Source organism: Lepidothrix coronata, unplaced genomic scaffold (genome assembly GCF_001604755.1).
Source record: "Lepidothrix coronata isolate B3197 unplaced genomic scaffold, Lepidothrix_coronata-1.0 Scaffold1, whole genome shotgun sequence".
In the NCBI taxonomy this organism is placed as follows: domain Eukaryota; kingdom Metazoa; phylum Chordata; class Aves; order Passeriformes; family Pipridae; genus Lepidothrix; species Lepidothrix coronata.
In genome coordinates, this window is record NW_016690181.1 from 11,135,933 (window position 1) to 11,150,561 (window position 14,629).

A 14,629-nucleotide genomic window follows, 5' to 3' on the forward strand; every position below is an offset into this window, starting at 1 on the left:
TATGCTTATCACTTTGACATGTTAATGACTTGTATTTCCATCCAGCACTATCTAAATGATTCAGGTCATTCTACTTCTATGTGGTACCAGATAAGAATATTGATTCAGATAGTAATGTGGTTTAAGTGACTATGGACAATATTTTTGCTCACTTCAGAAAAATTTGCCCAGCATTGGTGTGCTCTTCTGTCTAATACAAGCAGTGTGTTTGCTGCCTGCCATTCTGTTGTAGACCCTTCTGCGTACATCAAGGTAAGGCACTGGTCTAAATGGGTTGTTTAATCTAGTCCAGAGACTGATCTGCCATGAAGGTCGCCTGGCCTAGGCGAGTGAAAGAGGTTACAATAGTGTCTGTTCCCAAAGAAGTTCACTGATGCTGATTAGAAAAATAACAAAATCAGAGTTTATGCAAGGTAAGATGGATCTTTTTGGCTGCAGCCCTGGAAATAATTGTGACTGTCACCACCGACATCTGTTGCACAACCTAGAAGCAAATACAAAAAATGAGTTCAAGATTTCAAAGTTTCAAAGAGTGAGAATTGTTCACTCTTTGAAAAGCAAAGTCAGTGCTCTGTGTTTCTGTTGCAATTGTCATGTAATTGGGTGTATCTTATCTACACGCTAGATACGTACACAAGTGCCATCATCACTGTGCAACATTTTCAGTTATGTATATTTTAAGATGACATATTTTGACATGTCCTAGATTGTACATCCTCATGGGAGACTGGTATAGACATTTCTTAGTGTTTTAATGAACTATAGGTGCCCTTATCTTTCTCTTTTTTCATTTCTTCAGGGGTGTTAGACATGTCACTACAGTTTCTGTCATGGATTGCTAGTTCTCAGGTTTGCATAGTATTTCATCTGCATACATTTTCTCTTGGAGATATTAAGTTTCATTGGTAATAATGCTTTTAAAAAATATATTTGTTGACTATCTTGTGAATTGCTATATGTTACCCTGCTTCTTTTATGAGCTGGACATAATAATGCCTATGTCCTTTCCTGTCCTTTAGAAATGCATGTATGACACCTGTAATGCTGAGAAGAGTGAAGTCGCACTGTGTAGTGTGCTCTCTACTTACTCCAGAGACTGTGCTTCAGCAGGCGTGTCCCTGAAGGGCTGGAGGCAGGGCATCTGTGGTATGTGTCCTAGAATACCTTGGGGGAACAGCTTCAGGAGAGCCCAATTTGCGTCAGCTAGTGTCTTGTGTGTTTAGTCATCAAGTTAGAAAGTCTTTGAAAACAGAATAAGCATATATTCTATAAAGTTCTCCTTCCTGCCAAAGCCAGTTCATGGCTGCTTCATACTCTTATGATGCATATTCTTTGTGTAAAATATAAGCTGAATTCAGTACTCAGAGAAGCAAAATAGTATAAGGCATATTAACCACATCAAAACAGGAGTTAGGGTTAATTTCACTTTAGATTTAGCTAGCAATTAGGTTACTTTTGAACACATGGCCTTTCCCATGTATTTTAATTCTGATACCTTTTTTGCAGCCCTCTTTCAGCCCTCTTGTCTCAGACATTCCCCATACAAATGATATCACTCTCATTAACTGCATTTTTCCATGTTACAGTAAAATAGTAATTTTTTAAATAAATATGTATTGGTGATATATGAGAAGGTGAAAGTGTTTGAAGGCATTTTCAGCTCAGGACTATCTAACAAATGAACAAAAGTTTCTTGGACATACACATTGTCACTCAATCCTGAGTCTAGAGTCCACATATGTATATATCTCCCTTTGGCACTGCCAGAATTTATTATAAGATAATATCAGAGCTGAGAATATAACTTGAAAGTCCCATATTCTGAATTTTACTTCAACATTTCCAGTTTTTCATTGACAGTCAGATAGTTCAAGAGAGATTTGCTTCTATCAACAAAAAAATAGATATATTGGTTTCCTGACTAATAGCACATCTGAATAGAAAACATAGCAACAGTTATGTTTATGCAACTTTGATGCAGCTATGATCTATTTAATTGCCTGACTTAGAGGCTAGCTGGGATACTTAATAAAGACTAACAATTTAACTTGTATGGTGTGTTGTCAAAGGCATTTAAGACTATGCTAAGAACCATGTCACAAACCTGTGCTGAAATATTCAAAGGAACGCAGTATGGTGCACAGTAAATTGTCCTAGAAGCATGAAGATTTATGTACTAGACACAGCCACTGTTTATTGAAAGCTCTGTTCCCAACATGGAATTACTGACATTTTTCATGGCAAATCAAGACTGGCTTGCAGCATGGGTTTGACTGAAATCTGTGGACTTAAGTCACAGTAGGTAATATTGACTCAGTGTAGTAATCTTGGGAAAAAATGCCAATGGCTTAATCAGCACAATCATTTTAGGCCTTATTTAAGAAGAAATAATCTTTTGGGAACATGCCTGTGATAAGAGTGAAGGTTGCACTACTCATGAGTGAAAGAACAAACGGGAAACAACAGTCACTCTCAGAGTTCTATCCCAGTGTGGGGGGTGGAAAGGCTGTTCCAACTTCTGCAGCTGTGTCCACTCTGCTAGGCTACAGGCAGCATCCAAGGCAGGTTATATCCCAGGTGGATGCCTACATTGCAGTAAGTAGAGTGTATGAAATAAGTAAAGCCTGCTAGGTAATTGTTGGCTGTGCCTGTGCCTTACACAATCTTTAGCAGAGGGATGAACCATTACTTGAGTTACTGGTTACCCAGCAGACCGCTGGGGTTTGTAGTCTTTGCTAAATCATAGAGCTGCTTTTTTAGCGCTCCTCGTGCAAGCTAGCGTGAAGATATCTTTGGTATGCTCATGTTCTCTGCACTCTTGCCTCCAGTTGTATGTAATTTAAGATGGCAAATCTCTGACCATGAGTACTGTAATCAAATAACCTTCCTCCTACAAGATCTTGCTTTACCAAAAGACATCTTTTTCCTCCACAAAAAATTAAAGGGAGAAAGTAAACACATTATTTTATTGCATTAATAGCTACCAATTGAAACAGATATAAATTCATGTTCAGCATCCTTATTAATATCTTTCTTATTTGGCCTATTTTGTTTTACAAATACCAGTTGCTGCATCTTCAAAGGATGCCTATAAAGTAGGAGAATATGGCTTGCCCAATTTATACACAGGATATTGTGTTTGCTTCAGCTAGGACCAGAAAATCAAATGGGTTTTGTTGGTAGAGGTGCTGGTTTTGCATGTGTACACAAGCCTAGGATGCTAAGTAATCTAAGAAAGTCTTATGGTTATGGACTGGAAAACCATACAAAGCTTTGTTTAGGCATGGAACATATTGCCGATATGTTGTTAGTATTGCTGGAAAGTTGATTAGCACAATTGCTCATGAACAACTCCTCTGTACTTTCTAATACATCTGAAAAAGAGCTGTGGGATTAAATCTGTGGATGAATTAGAAAGAGGCCCAACATGACTAGATCTCCATTTTTCATTGCATTTCAGAGGAATTTGGATGCTAGACTTTCTTGAAAACCACAGCCTTAATGTGGATGATGTTTTCTGACAGAATTTGGTGTCATCCCTATGGATCACTACTGCAGATTTTATGACAGAGTTTTGAAGGTGTTGCATGTTGGCAGCCTATGAAAATTAAACAGCTTTTCACTGTCTTACAGGGTTAGTTGAGCTCTTCAGATTTTGGTATTTGACTGTTTGGTCCGTCCAGAGGTCTTAGAAACTATTGTTTCTCATTTGCCCAGAGGAGGACAACAAAAGTTTTCCTCAAGACATCTATGAAAAGTGAAACACACTTTCATTGGCAGCATCAAATGATTAACAAGTTTCTTGTCACCACCCATTTAACATCAAAATTTGCCTCTTACAAAATATGCTCATTTCCCAGCTATTCCCAGCAAAAGAAATCTTTAGTAAAGGTCAGAAAATTAATTTTTAACTACAGGGACAAGTCAGAAATTACTGGTTTCAGTTCTTGGCAGAAGATAGAAATGTAAATTCTTCAAATTACAAAATATATACCCTGCTGATTATCTCAGTATTCAGTGTCGTGTAGTTCAGTCTACGTAAGCAGACTTCCCCCAGAACACTGGGAGACAAGGCCTTCTAGTTTGGTAGCAGCACATTTATGGTTACCAATGTGCAGAAAGCCACATTAACAGCATGAGAGATGATTGCACAAAGAAGGCCATACATTCCTTTTATTTCTTTTACAAAGATCCCTCTGAGGAGTGTCCTGAGACTATGGTTTATAACTATAGTGTGAAGTACTGTAACCAGTCTTGCCGCTCACTGGATGAACCTGATCCGCTGTGCAAAGTTCAGATCCCTCCTATGGAGGGCTGTGGTTGCCCTGAAGGGACCTACCTAAACGATGAAGAGCAATGTGTAACTCCAGATGACTGTCCCTGCTACTACAAAGGCAAGATTGTTCAACCTGGCAACTCCTTCCAAGAGGACAAACTGATGTGGTAAGCTTCTGTGGTGATGCAAAGGCTGCTGCATGCCTGGGAATGTCAGGGCTCACTGGGAAAGTCTCTGCTCCAATCCATAAATGGTATCATTTTACAGTAAGGAATAATGATTAATTTCTCCTAGACTGTACCAAAGCAAATATTCCCATACCAAGGCAGGAAATGCAGCCACAGCAAATGTTAAGATCTTATATTCCTTCTAGCAAGCTGAAAACATGTTGAGTAGAGCAATATTTGTAACCTATCTCTATGCAAAGTACTTTGTTGTGTCAAAGTATCCATACACAATGAGAGCAAATTTCCTAGAAGACAGAGGGCTCAGGAGAGTTTCAGGCTTTGAAATGGAAAAGCAAAGTGAAAACCACCCTCCAATACACCATACTGCAGACTATTTAAAAACCAAAAATGGTCCAGGAAAAAAACCCAACCCCAAATCTCAGTTTTTAAAGTGAAAATACTAAAAATAGCACAATTAATTTGCATCTGCAGCAAAAACCAATTGTCATTTTCTCATTTTCAATCACTTTAGGGCAGCAATGCAAACAAATACCAGGAGAAGGCTGTTTTATTATCTTCAGATGTTTATATATTCTTTCTCTCTCTCTGTCTTCCAACTGAGGACTCTAGACTATTTTATAAACACATATTCATTTAGTAATTTAAGAGGTCTCTTATTTAATAAAGTATTATTCTAATCTCATGGAGTGGAAAATAAATGCTTAGGAAAAGCTTGATTTAGGGAAAATGTATAGTAAATCAGTGACAGATAAAGGAAAAATATTTAAGAGCAGGGTCTCTTAATCTTCCTTCAGGGAATGGTAATTCATGTCTGTGAAACTGATAGCTGTACCAAATATTCATTTTGATAGGAAGTTGAATGTGACTAGTGAAGCTTTACAGTGCCTTTTTCTCTTGTGAGGGAGAAATGGGCAAAGAGCTGATGTGTTTCATTTTATGGAATCTCTTTAGCAAATGCATTCAAGGAAGATTAGACTGCATTGGAGAAACCATCCTGGTAAAAGGTGAGATTCTTTAAAATAATGGCATTATGATGTCAGCTAGTATTTATAAGGTTTTTCTGCGTTATCTCTCACTTTCTGTAACATTTGGTATTCTGCACATTTCTTTCATTCTCCTTAAAATGTGCTGGTTATTGATAATATTTGTCTTTGTAAAATGTCACCATCCTTACTGGATACTTTGAAAGATGAGGATACTTCCCAAAGCTTTGAAGTTATCTGTCTTCTCCCTGCACTGTTATTGAGCAGAAGCAAAAGCTATTAGAAACTTTAAATGAGAGCCACTTACTGCCCTCTGAAGTGCTCTGGCTAGTTTTACAATTGCTGGTGGCATCCTTATTGCTTTCACTAAATTACCTTCCTAAAGTGTTTTCTTCCTCCTATAGATTGCCCAGCTCCCATGTATTACTTCAACTGCAGCTCCGCAGGTCCCGGGGCGATCGGATCGGAGTGCCAGAAAAGCTGTAAGACGCAGGACATGCACTGTGTAAGGACTTCACCTCCTAGCAGGAACATGGGGCAACATGACTGTGCATGTGTGATTGTCCTTAACAAACACTGATGGTAACGTTATGCTGTTTACAAACTGGCTGCTTTACTGATCACATAGCAGTTATAGCTAACAGCTAAAAATGTAGCTGTGATGCTTGTAGCTTGATTGTCACTAGCTTACAGTTAAGGAATTTTTTAAAAAATCCAGAAGTTTGGCATCCAGAACTAGCACCTCTGCTGGTTCCCTGTTCTTTCTGTGCATTAAGGAATTGACTTCTGTTCCATCTTTAAACGTGCAGTATGTCACAGAATGTGTTTCTGGCTGCATGTGTCCTGATGGGCTGGTATTGGATGGCAGTGGAGGATGTATTCCCAAAGATCAATGTCCATGTGTCCATGGAGGACACTTCTATAAACCTGGGGAAACCATCAAAGTGGACTGCAACACATGGTATGTTATTCCAGGGAGTTTTGTTTTATAAGAAAATATGTTAAAATTGTCCTTGCATAGTGCACCCAGGGGGCAGGATGCACTTTGGAGCCATATTCTTCATCATTAGAGCCATCAGGCTTCTTGTAAAAATAACAGGGAAAATATTTCTCTGCAACCCCCTGCAGGAGCCTGCACCTTGGGAGAGCATGTACCAAGATCTTCTGTCAAACCATTTCCATCCTTTTCTGCCTTCACACTAGCTTCAGAAATAACAGCCTTACCCTAGTTGGTCTCTGCTTGCTCATTCAACAAGGGGGAATTGAGTCTGCGTCTACGGGGCACAGCTGAACTCTAGAAAAGGATTCAATTTAGATACGTGAGCATGCAATGGTCCATCCTCATGACTTGCAGTGCTTCCAGTTGCATGGTTCTCAAGATAAATTAATTCTCTAATTGCTCCAATTTCTGGTATAATGCTGCCATAGATTTCACTGTTGTTACTAATCATGGTGGGTAAAATGCTTTGAATCCTTATTCATTATTTAGTGAGGATGAGACTGTATAGTTCTGCCAAGAGGAAACACTTTGGTCTAACCACCATTGGTACAGGCGATCAAGTTTAACATGTAAAGTCAAAGCCTGGTAAGCAGTTGTTGCTATTGCAGAGTCATTAAGATGTTTTATTGCAGCAACAGCTTTGTTTTCTTATGAGTACAGTACACACATTGGAAAAAAAATGCATTCTCTGTGTCAAAGGTATAACAACAAAAATTTTCTGTCTGCAATCCTCCTGAACTAGAGGTAAGGTTTGTCAAGGTTTGGTGGGTTGACCTTGGCTGGACATCAGGTGCCCACCTAGCTGCTCTATCACTACCCTCTTCAGCATGACGGCATTGGGGAGAAAATAAGATGGAAAATCTCATGGGTCAAGATAAAGAGAGTTTAATAAAGCAAAAGCAAAGGCTGTGTGCAGAAGCAAAGGAAAATAAAATATTTATTCCCTATTTCCCATCAGCAGGTGATGTCCAGCCACTTCTCAGGAAGTAGGGCTTCAGTATGTATAGCAGTTGCTCCAGAAAAAAAAAAAATCATAAAACAAATGGCCCCTCACCCTCCCACACCACCCCATGCTCTTAGCTTTTATTGCTGAGCAGACATCACATGGTTTGGAATACCCCTTTGGCCAGTTTGGGACAGCTGTCCTGTCTCTGTCCCCTGCCATGACCTTGCCCAACCCCTAGCCAGCTGGTAAGGGGAGGATGCTTGAAAAGGCAGCCTTAATGCTGTTCAGCAACAGCCAAAACACTGGGGTGTTACTAATGCATTTCTAGATGCCAATGCAAAGCTGCTGTGGGAAAAAATTATCTCCATCTCAGCCAGACCCAATATCCAAGGGAAGACAGAGAATATTTTGTTCACAGCACTGTAGTCGGGAACAGAACTGACCACATGGTCCCTCAAGGATTAATATTCAGAAACGGTTGAAATATTCAGTTCTTCATCTTGAATCTGTCTCTTAAATCCTCACTGTCTCCTGCCAGGACTAAGTGATTTAAAATGTATTTGAAAGAAAACATAGAATAAAAATAGACAAAGTTCAAATGTATCTGGGTAGTAAACATGAACTTTCTGATTAATATGCCATCTCATGGCATGATCTCAGAACAGTTGAGAGGGAATTGCTTGAAGAATGTGAGATGATTATTTTCTTTGAAGCACTGAAAAACCCAAACATTTTCATTATTCTGCCCCTTTTGGGGGTTAAGGAAAACCCATGTTTCATACAAACATTGTGATTCTTTGCATTTTGCCTCCTAGCACCTGTAACAAAAGGCAGTGGAATTGCACAGACAAGCCTTGCAAGGGAACCTGCACTGTGTATGGAAATGGGCACTACATGAGCTTTGATGGGGAGAAGTTTGATTTCCTGGGAGACTGTGACTATATCCTAGCTCAGGTATCATTTTTTTTCATTTTTCCATCCTTATGCTTTTCACATCCTTATGCTTACACTGTAGACTTCATTCTGAGTAATTAAAAGGCATTCCCATGTAAAACAATCAACACTCATGAGCAGGGCTTAGTCCCCTCCTCTTGTACCTAGAGCAGACACAGTGCTATTTTCCAGATAAAACAAAGTAAATTGACCTTCAGAAGTGACACAAGAGGGCACTGTGTGATCCCAAACGATTAACTCCTGGGTTGGACAGCCCTTTCCGGACATTATTCCAGCACCTGCAAGGGAAAGGTTGGCATGGTGTTGAAAAGTCTTTCTTTCAGCCATCCAAGACTGACATTATTTTTGTTGTGACAGAAGCATGCAGAGGTTAAGGTATGAGCCTCATGTATAATAATTGCATGTAATGAGACAGTACTCAGTGAGACATTTTGTCATCCTGAAATTACAGTTGGTTTTGCTAATTTAAAAAAAAAAATTCCTTTTTTTTGGGCAGGACTGCTGCTATGAAAACCTCATTTTTTCCCCTTAGTTTTTCTTTTTGAAAATCCTGGTCAAGTGTGAATCTGCCACTAGGTCAGCTTCCACTGCATTCTTCTAAAATTCCTAGAGTTTTAATGAATAAAGAAGTGACAAAATAATAGAAGTTGAAACAGAGTGTCATTCACTTAGGGCTCTTGAAAATGTTTATGACTGGAGTAGTTGCCTCAAAGGATCTAATAGAATGTTATCTTTTTTTTTTAAGGATTTTTGCCCTAATAACATGGATGCTGGCACCTTCCGGATTGTAATTCAGAACAACGCCTGTGGAAAGTCACGCTCCATCTGCTCCCTAAAGATCACATTGATTTTTGAGGTTTGTCTAGAATGGGTTATAACCAAGGAGTTGTAGTCTTGATTTTGTAGCAATTAGTATATCATCCCCTTATATTCCTACTTAGTTGCTGCTACAGAGCCCCTATGGAAGTCAAACAGCCAGAAAGCAGAGGCAGGCAAGCTGGGAAAGGTTTAGATGTTTGGTGTTAACAGGGACACTGAACACTTCTGCAGGTGAGGAGATAGATGCAAGGAGTCAACAGCACTCTATGTACATGCATTTGTGTGTGTGTATTTGTATCTGTACCATTAGTGGTATAGGAGTGATGGTGAAGCTTTTAGAGAAGCATGTTTCTGTACCATGGTTTGAGCACAGGACAGAGTTTCTTCTCTCCTGCTCAGGCTTAGCATTTCTCCAAAGTGTACACCAAAGAGATTTCTCCCACAGTGGGGAGTAAGGGGATGGTGAAACAAAGCGGTGAAACAAAGCAGTTAAACAAAGCGGTGTGGCAAGGGGTGTTCTGGCATGCCCAGTTGCCCCTGTGCTCAGGAGCTGCTGTGCCAGCAGAATAGACTTCCTCTAGAATGAGGACAGTTTATGTGCCCATGAGGTTAAGAGTTGTCATGGAAGGGCAGGCGTTTCCCTTCAAACTCAGTGGGTCTTGTCTGTGGCTCACATCTGGCAGCAAACCACAACATGGTGCAAAGACTACAGAAAAATAAAGCAAAGAACAAGAGGCAGAATACCAGTGCTGTTACACTAAGTTTTCTACTTGATTTCCTTCCATGCAATGTATCTGTTCATTTGTAGAGCAGTGAAATAAGGCTCTTGGAAGGAAGAATTCAGGAGATAGCTACTGATCCAGGAGCTGAGAAAAATTACAAAGTGGACCTCAGAGGAGGTTATATTGTGATTGAAACAAATCAAGGAATGAACTTCATGTGGGACCAAAAGACTACTGTTGTTGTTCATGTGGCACCATCTTTCCAGGTAGGTATGGGATGGACTGAGAGTTACGTTTGAAAAGCAGTGTTCAGAAAAGAGTTTGGTTTAGTGTTCAAGAAGAAGCAGCAAGCAGGTCGTAATTTATGTTTTATTTCATTGTTCAGTCAGTATGAAACACTCAAAAATATTTGGAGGTAAAAGTAAAGCCAGACACTTTGCAGTATTTGCAACACACTAACAGAGTGTTCTTGTCACTTAAGTCCAGCTTTTTCTAAGCTGTTTTTGATGTCTGTTTAGCAACTTGCAGCTATTTTGCCTTGACCTGTTCTATAGTTTATTTCTGTCAAAGAGTGGGCTGCACTCAAAATAACCAAGCCATTTACTGTGCCTACACAAACTTCCCAGGGAAAAGTCTGTGGTCTTTGTGGGGACTTTGATGGCCGCTCAAGGAATGATTTCACAACCAGAGGGCAGTCCATGGAGATGAGCATACAGGAATTTGGAAACAGCTGGAAAATAACAAGCACCTGCTCAAATATAAACATGACGGACCTGTGTGCTGATCAACCTTTCAAGTCTGCCTTGGGACAGAAGCACTGCAGCATCATTAAGAGTAATATCTTTGAAGCCTGCCACAGTAAGGTAATCCTGTTCTGTCATCCTCAGTAGTTTCCCACTAGGTATTTGTTGCTATTTGGCAGTACATTTGCATGAATATTTTTACTATAATGGGCTACTACACAGAATCCTCAAGTACAAGGGCTACCTCACTCAGAACCTCACTTTACAGCTATGCCCGTTAAATCCTGTAGCACAGTATTGAGGAAACAGCAGTACCTGTTTTGAGTAACTGAAGATAAAGAGGATAATACTGGGCCAGCAGAATTAAAAAGTTAGGTAGCTGTTCGTAAAACCCAGAGATAAGTCAGTGTAAGTCTGTTTGTGTGGTGATCCTTACAGAACCATAAAATATGCTGAGTTGGAAGGGATCCCTCAGGATCATCAAGTCCAACTTCTGGCCCTGCCCAGGACACCCCAAGAAGCACACCATGTGCCTGAGTGCGTTGTTCAAATGCTTCTTGAACTTGGTGCTTAGTGCTGTGACCACCCTTCTGAGGAGCCTTTTCCAGGGCTTCATGTTGCTTCTTCAAGTCCTGTCACTGACACGGGAATGAAGAGATCCGTACCTGCCCCTCCACTTCCCCTCACAAGGAAGTTGAAAAGTGCAGTGAGGTCTCCCCTCAGTCTCTTCTTCAGTCTGAACAAACCAAGGGACCTCAGGAGCTCCTCATAAGGCTTTCCCTCCAGGCCTTTCACCATCCTCGTGGCCCTCCTTTTGATGCTCTCTAATAGTTTAATGTCTTTTTTACATTGTGGTGCCCAAAACTGCATACTGTACTTGAGCAATTTCATTCAAATTATCTAAAGAGATTCATTATTTGATTTATTTCAGACAAATTGAATTAATTTAAACAGAAACAAGGGTACTAATTATTAATTAAAATGTGTATACAAAGCTTCAATGCACTTTAATAAGCCATTTTAAAAACAAACTTCATTTAATTTCCTTGGTTAGTTCATGTTAACACAGGTTAAAACACAAGAGACATGAAGTTCAGTGGAAACAGAATTTCTTTTTATACTCAATCACTGTCTCTCAGTTAGAGAATGCACACTATATGGTTGTGCTAAGCTGAAGCAAGATAGTTCAGTCTTGGAGAAATCACACTGGAAAGACATTTTGAGGATAAGTGACAGTATTACACACACGAGAATGAGAAGAATTAGAATCCAATTCTACTAGGCAGGTGAAAATAGAAAACTACCTGTTGTAAAATATCATAGCTCCTTCATGACAATCCCGCCTGTCACAAACTTCCAGTGCATGATAGAAATTCAGAACCTTTTCCCTCATTAAAACAGAGTGCACCCAATACACCTGTGGTGACAGATCTGTTGCTATTTTGATAGGTGAACCCAATACCGTATTATGAATCTTGTGTTTCTGACTTCTGTGGCTGTGACAGTGTGGGAGACTGTGAGTGCTTCTGTACCTCAGTTGCTGCTTATTCAAGAAGCTGTAGCAGAGCTGGCATCTGTATCAGCTGGAGAACACCTGCCATTTGCCGTAAGTATTGCCCTGAAAATGCACATAGAAAAGCAGTGCTCCATGTGCTCAGGCACATGGGAGATAAAGAGACAGAACATTGACACTGCAATGCATGTGTGATTAACAAGCCTTTTTTCTCTTATTTAAATCTTTTAAACAAGATTTAAAAATAATCCCTGCCCAGTGTCTGAGACCTACAGGTGTTTTATTCTTCTGTTCCAGCTGTATTCTGTGATTATTACAATCCACCTGACAAACATGAATGGTTCTATAAACCCTGTGGAGCCCCTTGTCTAAGGACCTGCAGGAACCCACAAGGGAAATGTGGGAACTTGCTGTATAGTCTAGAAGGTAATTTTTCCTTTAATGCAGTTTTTAAGAGCTACTAGTCTGCTTTTAATGTCTTAAGCATTGGGTGACTGAAAGGTTATCCCATTTGCCCCAGAAGCTCATTGACCATGCCTTATCTCGGCTAATTCTCCATGTGATGGTACCATTCATAGCATAATTTGCCTGTTGCCTTTAAATATGGGGAGAAATAAAAAGCCATTCAATATAAATTTGCAAAGAACAATTATCTGTTGACAGAGTTAATTAAAACTTTTGGGAGAGAGGAAAAAAAGAGGAATGGAAAGATAACATAGTAAAAAGAACATTCATACTGGAATCACGTTCATTTTGGAATAAAATCTCCATCTGATAGAGGTATTTATGTTTTTTCCTGTATTTATGTAATGAAGACTAAAAATGGTTTGCTTACTTTAACTTTCCAGGCTGTTACCCAGAATGTAGTCCTGACAAGCCATATTTTGATGAGGAGAGCAGGGAGTGTGTCTCCCTCCCCAACTGCACTTCATGGTAGGTCAGTTGATGGAGAGAAAGGTGGAATAGGACTGGAAAGGACAAGCTAGGCAATGTTTTGTTACTGATCATAGGTGGTAGCAATAATTACTAAATCTTCCAGGAGCAGATTTTATGTAAAAGTAGATACCGTTGCAGACATTGCTATACCATATACTGATTCAAGTCAATAAAACAAGTCTTCTTTTCTCTTTATCTTCAGTGATCCTGTAGAGAAACTATGTACTGAAGACTCCAAAGGTAACTTTTCACCACCTTCACCATGCACTGAGTGATGATAGGACTGAAACAACCCAATATCATATATTACTTCAAACATACTGGTAATAGGAATCCAGATAGGTAGTTTAATAGGTGGATACACAGCAATACAGATATACTTGATAAGGAAAATCCAGCCTTTGACCTCAAGTACTGTCTAAAAGATAGTCATAGAGAGGAAGGAGAGAGGTATGACATGTGGGATTCATTCTATCCAGGTAAATACCACTTTTTCCACTTTTACACCTCCTTGGTAGTCAGTGAAAACAGACACTAGTCTGTAGCAGGCCATTCATGGTACCTGTTTTAATGAATACTTTTAGAACAGGGCAAATATTGTAAAGTCCTGTCCATTAATTTCATAAAATAAGATGAGACAGCTAGCTTATGACAGATATATTTGTGTGCCAAAAGGACACACTTTAAGTATGGTATCAGTTCATTCCCATATCTGGGAGAAATCACATCCCAAAATGTGGTTGCAAGGTGACCCAGCAAACAACACATTTTCAGTTTTGCAGTAATAGATATATTTCCTTTGGTTCCTGAATGTACATTCTCCAAAATCTGGATAGCTTCTTATATATTTAAATGAAATTGTTTATCACTGCATGCTTCTCATTAGTGGGTGGAAATAGCTGTGCAACACCTTCTGAGCCAGTGTTTTATCACTCAGCAAGGCAGTAATCCCACTCATGTTCCCTGCCAAGAGGGAATTCACCTGTGTTCCCTGTGGGGTTAGGGTAATACCAGTTCTGATGCTTTTACCAATCAGTTATCACTCTATGCAAGCTGACTCCAAGAAACATCAGCAACCAGAAAAATGCAATCCACTTTAAAATAAACGAGACAGATTACCAGTGCAGCTTCTTAAGTAGAAACTGAGAAAATTTTTCAGCCAGATAATTCATGTTTGATATTGTGAATTTCAAAACTATAAATGCAGAGTTTGGTTTTCTTTTCATTTGTATTTATATTGCAAGTGTCCTCTGTTACTGTGGTATTTGCTCTTTTGGTGCCTCAGTTTGCCTTTGCTGTTACAATGGAAAGACCTACACCTTAAATGAAACTGTGTACAGCCATGTGTATGGGACTGAGTGTGGTGAAGCTGTCTGTGGCCCTAATGGAGAGATCATTAAAACACTTACCACATGCAGAACACCATCTACACCAGCACAAGGTACTATATCTGTAAGAGGTTTGGTTCTGATTCTGTGGAAATCTGTAATGGTAGTAAGATCTATTCATCTTGGACAAAGACTCCTACTGGGTGTCTAGGACAAGCAAA

General features: G+C 39.6%; 1 protein-coding gene across 1 annotated transcript in view; it reads left to right on the top strand.

Annotated features, from left to right (window-relative positions):
- Window positions 1–14,629, top strand: part of LOC108494638 (mucin-5B) — a 45,921-nt gene that overhangs the window by 16,291 nt on the left and 15,001 nt on the right. The window contains exons 15-29 of the mRNA XM_017809420.1: window positions 158–252; window positions 1,020–1,146; window positions 4,191–4,443; window positions 5,416–5,468; window positions 5,852–5,952; window positions 6,257–6,408; window positions 8,209–8,347; window positions 9,093–9,203; window positions 9,975–10,154; window positions 10,515–10,751; window positions 12,081–12,237; window positions 12,442–12,570; window positions 12,993–13,077; window positions 13,283–13,320; window positions 14,366–14,521. Coding sequence (XP_017664909.1) covers window positions 158–252; window positions 1,020–1,146; window positions 4,191–4,443; window positions 5,416–5,468; window positions 5,852–5,952; window positions 6,257–6,408; window positions 8,209–8,347; window positions 9,093–9,203; window positions 9,975–10,154; window positions 10,515–10,751; window positions 12,081–12,237; window positions 12,442–12,570; window positions 12,993–13,077; window positions 13,283–13,320; window positions 14,366–14,521 — 2,013 coding nt within the window. The remainder of the gene's footprint in view (window positions 1–157; window positions 253–1,019; window positions 1,147–4,190; window positions 4,444–5,415; window positions 5,469–5,851; window positions 5,953–6,256; window positions 6,409–8,208; window positions 8,348–9,092; window positions 9,204–9,974; window positions 10,155–10,514; window positions 10,752–12,080; window positions 12,238–12,441; window positions 12,571–12,992; window positions 13,078–13,282; window positions 13,321–14,365; window positions 14,522–14,629) is intronic.